The sequence below is a fragment of the Venturia canescens genome, chromosome 5 (genome assembly GCF_019457755.1).
Source record: "Venturia canescens isolate UGA chromosome 5, ASM1945775v1, whole genome shotgun sequence".
NCBI classification, from domain to species: domain Eukaryota; kingdom Metazoa; phylum Arthropoda; class Insecta; order Hymenoptera; family Ichneumonidae; genus Venturia; species Venturia canescens.
In genome coordinates this window covers 7,058,367-7,066,181 of record NC_057425.1, presented here as the reverse complement: position 1 = coordinate 7,066,181, position 7,815 = coordinate 7,058,367, and the positions used below count along the sequence as shown (strand labels likewise).

Genomic DNA, 7,815 nt, shown 5'->3' with positions numbered 1-7,815 from the left:
GGTAACTCGTCACACCGAGAGAGTCTCGCATCACAGCCAAACATTCGAGAGAGTTTCAAGCCAAACATTTGTTTTTGTCCCAGTTTTAAACAACAACGATGTTTCCAGTTAATTTTCGTGGCGTTATCAAAATCCTGAAATTGCTCGGTGTTCGACCGCGTTAATTACGCTTTCGCGAGTGTTTCGAGCTCTTTCGAAAAATGGTAAATCAACCGTGGCATTACGTTTGAAATTGTGCTAATTTTCGTGGGCGTTTTACGTGCTCGTCGAAAGCAAGTTTGCCAAGTGATCGTTCAAGTGTTGAAAAGCCGATCGCGCGTTGTCATTTTATTTGGAAATAAACAAAGTCGAGTTAATAATAATCCATCAATTCTCAAACGATTTTCACAATGAGATTTTCGTTGTGGAAAAAAATTGGTTTTTTTTTTCATTCTCCGGATAACAATTGATCAATGCATTACTGCGTTGCATAACGCTTGATCGTTGACACTTCCATGAGTCACTCGAAAGATTATTTTATTCTGCAGCCAGAGGCGTGACTGTCAATACTTTATAGCGACAATTTCATGAGAGTGTTTCATCAGGCAGTGAATAGCCACGAGGGCCAGTCTATTGACACTCTTGCGATGACGTTTCGGGCATGAAATTTCTTTTCGCCACTAACGAGCGCTAACTGCTGCCATTATTCCCGTCGACGTCTGCTCACTATCGAAGTCATTTATCTTCGCGTGAAATTCGAATGCAGGAAGCGGTTTTAATCGCGTGTTTCTGTCGAGCGTTGTTTGCAGAAAAAGTGATGATAAGTGCAGAAAATCAGGCAATCCGATTGGTTGACACGATTAAATGAGTGGCGGGTGAAAAAGCTCGAATCTAAACGATTCTCGGAACGTTTCATCGCGGACTATCGAATCGTGTTCTCTCACGGGTTTGCCTTCGATAAAAAAAATCATGAAGCTGAACTCGGTACACAACACGATCGAGTTTTTTGATAAATTTAATTCCTCCGCAATCTCGATTACTCGATCGCGTATTAGCCCCGGCAATTAATCGATCCGAATCGATATCCTGGTTAACTTAAAACGCGACAACTCAATTTCATAATAAAAGAGGACTTCGAACGTCGATCGCAAATATCCCTCCATAAATCCTCATCTTTATCACACTTTTTACTTTCCCGAGACTTTTTTATCACGAGTTTATAACATTTTATTAATCCCAACAAAAAAAATCGATCTTAAGGTCATGAAATTTCGGATAAGCTCTTCGTGTCTCGACCTCTTTCACGCGTGATAAAGAACAAAATTGACAAACCGTGCGTCGTCGAGTTTCTGCAACGTGTTTCAATGACTATCAAAATGGTCACATACCAGCGTATACAAACTGTATAAAATGTTTCACACTTTACCGGTCAATGGCTCATTCCTATATACGAATATATACAAATATGGTCACGCGAGCACAAATATTCGCGTCTCCCGTTATGACTGTACTTATCAATGTAAACTTATTTATCATCTCATTATAAATACTCTTCGTCACCGAGAGCTGAGTGACTTAATAGGAAAAAAAAAAGAAAAAGAAAAAAACATGTCAGCCCGGCTGCAAGTCTGACTCAGCTCCGAGACGATTGTATGGGGCGTTTCTATACACTTGTCCGACACTTGTTCGCTCGAATTCCGATGGGTACCTGAATGTTTTTTTTCATGATTATTTTCATTGAACTTGGAGCGTGTTCGATGAATGAAATTATTTTGAAATTGTAGAGAAAATGGAATTTTTTGTGAACGTTTCGATACTCGGAAAGTACGACGCTGAAGTTTGCAACGTTGGAGTCCAACGAAATGAAGGAAAAAAACACTTGTAATTCACCGATTTATTTCACGAAGCATCGGTGTTGGTTGAAAAACCACGAGTTTGCAAATTCGGGAGGGAAGAAAATTGGAGAATTACTCGAATTATTGGAGAGTTTTTTTTTACATCATTTCGTTGGACTCCAACGTTGCAAACTTCAACGTCATCGGAAAGTTTGGGGACTCGCTTAGTCCCCAAGTGTTAAGTACGATGAAAGTTTAGCTCGATGACACCGAGAAATTCAGTTCGAAACTGCTTGTGAAATTGCACTTTATTATGGAAATTCGACTTCCACGCGTCTAGGTGTTGAGAATTTTTTTTAGACCGTTGATATCGATAGTTGAACGCTCGCGTTACTCGAACGTGACTGTATAACGTCCGGTCCATTCCAATCTGAGCTCCCCGTCATTCTCTCTTCATCGGCACATTCTCGCAGCGATTTCTTAAGGGATTATTTAGCGAGCCGATTATAAAGCACGTATCGCATATTACCCCGCTGACTGACACTCCGCATGTCCTCCTGGACTCGCTAACGAAGCGCTTTATTTTATCTGACGCTAATGCAGTACGCGACTCGGTTTGGACTCGGCGAGATGTCGCAGCGATTTTTGTCGTCAGTTCGAGATCAAATTTTGAGCTGAGCACAGCCGCAAACGATTGAAAAATATCGAGTCGAAAGTTGACCGAAAAATCAGTGCTTCGTAAACCGATCGAGAGTGCTTCGCGAACGAAAAATTTTCGGCACAAAGAATTCATCGGAACTACGATCGCTTGGCAAACGACTCAACCGAACATAACTTGTGTTTATCGTTATATTTCGTCAGAAAAGTGTCCGATCTCCCAGAAACGAATGTAAACAGTGGCAGAACGGCGGCGTCGACCCTTTCCTTTGTAGTCCCACACCTCGAGTCAGTTCTCAGTTCGTCCGCAAACGTCGCTCGTGAGGGACACACGAAAATCGCGAATCAATATGCCGGCTTACGAGGAATACAGTGACAGTGAAATCCCAGGATCGAACGTCGACCCTGATCTTCCATTCGATTACGAAGTTATCAACAACGTTCACATTTACGAAATTAAATATCGGGACTACGTTGTTTTTTACGTTGTCGAGGGAGACGCGCTTTCGCTGTTTCCCGAGAAATTCGTTCACGTCAAATTAGGTACTTTTTTGTTTTTACCTTTACACAGCTAAAGAAAAATATCAGATCGAATGTCAAAATAACGAATTCAGAGAAATAATTACTCGATCAGATTCGCTCATTTCATTTCCCCTGTCATAATTTAATCGATCTTTAGGAAAAAATTCAAGAAAAGTTTCGCAAAAATTCGACACTTTCGTACCCTTTTTCGATTGTTTCGACGCTTCGAAAACTTTTATAACGTTTTTTTTAAATCCCCCACTTCGCGAGATCAAGTTTTTCCCGGGGCTGGCCAAAGACTGATTCGAAGACCGGCTTGCGTGAAGGAAGTTCGCGTAGGTGTAAAACCATCGGCATTTTTTCCATTCCCGGTCAAATTTCAAGAGCTGTTATTCTGGCTTCGTTAACTCGACGCGCGTCTCGTTGCAGCGATTGATTGCGCGATGCTCTGTTTACTGGAGCATTCGCACTTCGGGCCTGTGTGTCGAGCAGCACTTTCAGTACTCGTTGCGACGCTAACTTTTGCTTTGTAACCGTAAATAATAACGATGCAAAACCAATATGGTGTCGGAGTTGCATAAGTTACGATACCGAGCATGCAACACGCGAGTCTTCATCGTCGAACACATTCGTACGAACATGCCACAGATTTTTCCTTATGCTGTAATTCAGTGCGTGTGTAAAAAAGCAAAAGTGATTTTCTAATGAAACCACTTTTAAGCTCGCTCACATCGACCCCCGACTTCCCCGTATTTCGGTTACTTTCGCTCGTTTTTTCACGGGCGTCTTTCGATCCAGTTTTTTTCATACATTTCTCGTAACGCTTTATTCATTTCAAAGTAAAACTTCTCTGTCTAATAATTACTTCGGAAGCACGATGACGAGGTTCGAGATAAACGATCGTCGGGCAGTTCCGAGTTCGATCTCAATTCGCCAAAATGTCACTTTGACAGGTTCTCTTGTTTCACGTTCTCCTCATTTTTATTCTTTCAACCTTCGGAACAAAATGAATTTATCTTTCTGTAGTCAACTTCAGCGATGCGGACGTCCAGTTGCACGAGTTTGAGAGAAAACGTTTCTCTTCGTGTCGACCGATTATTTCGAAGTTTCTAACTCTATTGTTTTCCTTGACGAAACGAAAATAAGAGATCGATCCCAGATCGACGCTCGTCGCATAATCGTTCAATTAAAAGACCGTCGAGTGAGTTCGTAAGATGCGATAAATCGCCCATGACCAGAACACTAAATTGTCCACAATCATCATTTATTTCCCTCGTTCTGTCACCGTTCGTTGTGCTCCAGCGTCGCTCGGAGAGAAACCGAAGAAGAGGGACACAGCCGGAGCACGAGTCAGGCAGACGATCGATCTCTATCACGCGTTCCATCCTTTCGATGCAACGTCTCTACAGAGGTCTTACAATATTGATCATACGTACGTGAATCACGTGCAGCTACGAGAGAGCGAGCGAGAGAGAGAGCACATCGTCCAATGCTTGTTTATCCATTAAGCCTGGTTGCTCTCGGAAATGCTCTTGAACTTATCGATTTTACCCTTGGCTCAATTGTCAAGGAGACTTTTGAAAACATGCGCGCACATCCGAGTGATAGATTCGATTTAAATTTTTCAGCGAACTAAGAGATAAAGAGGGCTCGCACAGGCACACCGATTCATAAGTAAATTACAATTCGCTTCGTTTTTTTTTTCAGATTCGGACAGTGAGAGCAAAGATGGAAGTGTCGCAATGGAGAAAAAACACAGTCGCCTCTGTCAGCCGGAAAACACGATTGCCTACACGGTGAGTCTTTCTCGCGCGTGTTTGTGTATTTACTGTTGAAAACAACGACGTGGCCAACGGAAAAATTAGTTTCGGTCTGTTGGAAGCTTTTATTTTTCGTCGTCTATCAACGTTTGTGCCGATTCTCCAGAACAATTGAATTTAACAGATTATTACGGAGGCAGATTAACGCTCGAATTATTCTGACGATCATTTCACCTCTGAAACAATACGAGACGCGGGCTCAATTCACGGTTATAGAAAATCCAACATTATTAATGGAGCGCCTGCAACGAGGATTGCACGCGCTTTTTTTCCTTTTTTTTCCTCTTCTACGAATTTTTTCTCTCGGTGTTATCTCCGAGGTATTGCACACCTCGCTCTCCTTTTCTCCTCATAATTTCTCGTGATAAACTAAACGGTGCAGAATGGTAGAAAATATCCGAACGACTCTCCACGCTCATGCACCGTCCCGCACCGTCGCAGCTTCACGGAAAAAACGTGTTCGCGCTCATAATTAATTCGAATGTTGTTTTTTTTTTTCTTTTTTCGTTTATTTTTCGTTGGTGGAGTGAATAAAATTTTTTTTCGTTCCATCCTACTTTCTTCGGATTTTCGAACCGTTGATTATCTTTTTTTTACTCGTTTCTTCTAATTCGCTTTCATTGGCGGAACTTTCGTTGAATTTCTGCACACTTATATCCTTTGTTTTTGTCCTAAACGGTAATTATTTCAGATCGTTGTAAACTTTTCAGCGTTTTTATCAGCCCTGCCAAAGTGCAGTGAATTTTCGTTGCTACAACAAAAAAGTTGAAAAGAATGTCGAAGAAAAATTGATTTTTCGGAAATTTTGGGCTTTTTCTCCTCTCCGAAAAATGTGACGTCGCGGGAGAGTGTGAAGGAAAAATGAAGGTTTTTTGTCTCCCTGCTCGGAAGTCCCCATGCCTAAAAATGCGTGTAAAAAATTAGATTCGCGGTGTCCCCTGAAATTTGTGTTCTCGGAACAGGAATTGATTGCACGCACGATCCCCAAATAGTTTTTATCTTCGATCGATGCTCGAGGGAACGGAGAAATTCGCGTGGAGAATATTCGTATGCAAATGGGAGGATAATCCGCGAGAGTTGAGGTCGCCAAACTTTCGGAACTTTGGAATCGGCTCTTCGACCTTTTTCGATGTAATTGCGGAGCCAGTACATTTAGCATTTTTTTTAGTAGCTTTTCCTGTGAACAGGAAACACGCTATTTTGCGATCACTGCCAAATTAACTTCTCTCTAATTTTCCATCATTTCACAACTCGCGAGCTAATCGAACAAAGGCAATATTACATTAAACGAGCTAATGGAATTACCAACGTTCTATCCGAGTGCATAACGAAGAGCGAGAGCGCGCGCGGATCTCTGTAGAACAACTAATTCGCAAATTTCGAGAACACAATACTATCAACTCAAACCGTCGATTATAATCGAAAACTCCAACCGCGTAATTCGATCTTAATTACTTTTAATCTATTCGACCTCCTCTCCGTTTACGAGGCAAATATTCGTCGGAGTCTCGCAGGCACTCCATTGAATACGACCGGTTGCTCTACGAGAGGAAAATTCATTTCGCACAATTTCTTTCCGTTTGACGACTCTTTGATCCAATTAATTGATGTTTCGGCAGGGACTTTGATGTCCTTGAAAAGTCCTCAAGTTTCCCTTCCCCTTGGAAGCTCCCGGTGTGCTTAAATTCTTCAACGAATGTCCTCCATTCCTTCGTTTTTCTTGGCACTCCCCGCGAGGTTCAACAGACTTGTTTTCTTCGATTTTCCAATGAATTTTCGAATGTTTTTCAATCGAGTTCGAAAACGATTTTCCATTTTCGAAGTTCGTGATTTTTTTGCATTGATTTTTATCAAAACGATCATTCGATTCGCTTCCTTTCTTCCTGACTCAGTAACGTGTTTTCCTAACGAAAAAAACTAAGCGTACCGGAGTGAATTACCGCGAGGAAAACTCTTTTTCTTCGGGCCCGCTACGAACGGAGAATCTTCGTCAAAGTGGCTCCCCCGCCCCGAGCACGCGTCTCCTCCTCATCGTATTTTCCGCAGGTCTTCCTTAATTCCCGAGCGGCAATGAATTGTATCCGCGGGGAGCAGATTCTCAAAGGCGCGCTCGCGTCGGGGCGCATTGCGAGGAGACGCGAACCGCTGATTTGAATTACTCGAGGAATCAACTCGGATAACGTTTTTTCAATTAGCTCGATACGGATAAACTGGGATGAAAATGGGATTGTCCAATGGTCCGGTGCTGGCCCGTCGCTCACCCCGGAAGCACTGCTTTTTACGCCCCGCGATAAAGGAAGCAAAAGAGGCTTCGAACTGTTGCGAGCAATCGGTTGAATCGATCGAAAACCGCGCTCGAGTCGTACCAGCAGTTTCGCGAAAAGAGCATTGAGTTGGGTCTAAATACCGCCGGGAAAATAGATCTTCGGATGGATGTTTCGAGGAGAAGCATTTAGCGAAATGACTTGGAAATCTGAGAGATGCACGTGGGACCTGCCGAGGAGGATCGGAGGGTGAGCAGGATGGATTTTCCCAGTCCTCTCTTTTGTCAGAAATAGAAGAGCTGTCGTAGCACTCGAGGGGATGTACACGCGGAGATCGAGAGCGAGAAAGAAAAGAAGAGGAAAGAGCGAGAGAAGAGCAGAAAAAGAGACTGAAAGACAATGTCTCTCTTCTGGCCTCTCTATTCTATAAAACACCTTCTCGCCCTCCCCACTCGCGATTCACTGCTCCCCCTAATGCGACACTATATCCATGTACAGCCTGCAAACCTCTTTCCTTCGGACCAGCAGCTTGGCCCTCATCCTCTTGTCCCTCGCACAGTGCACACCACTCTTTATAGCCTCTTGAAGAGATTTTTTTCTTCTTCATTCTCCCTGCCCTCTTTCCTTTCTTTCCCTTCTATTCAAACTTCGAGATCGACCGCTTCTCTGGGGGCACATCTTTCCCTTGCTCTTCCGCCCCGGCTCTAGCGCTCTTTTACGTTATCCAGCTTCCCCCTT

The 7,815-nt window shown here is 43.0% G+C and overlaps 1 protein-coding gene across 15 annotated transcripts in view; it reads left to right on the top strand.

Annotated features, from left to right (window-relative positions):
- The window catches only part of mtd (mustard), a 174,704-nt gene that overhangs the window by 123,185 nt on the left and 43,704 nt on the right, over positions 1 to 7,815 (top strand). For 14 of the 15 annotated variants that reach the window (XM_043419979.1, XM_043419981.1, XM_043419975.1 and 11 more), the window contains one exon: positions 4,701 to 4,789. In XM_043419979.1, coding sequence (XP_043275914.1) covers positions 4,701 to 4,789 — 89 coding nt within the window. Of the gene's footprint in view, positions 1 to 85; positions 204 to 2,675; positions 3,015 to 4,700; positions 4,790 to 7,815 lie in introns of those variants that run through there. The other variant, XM_043419980.1, reaches the window with a different exon arrangement.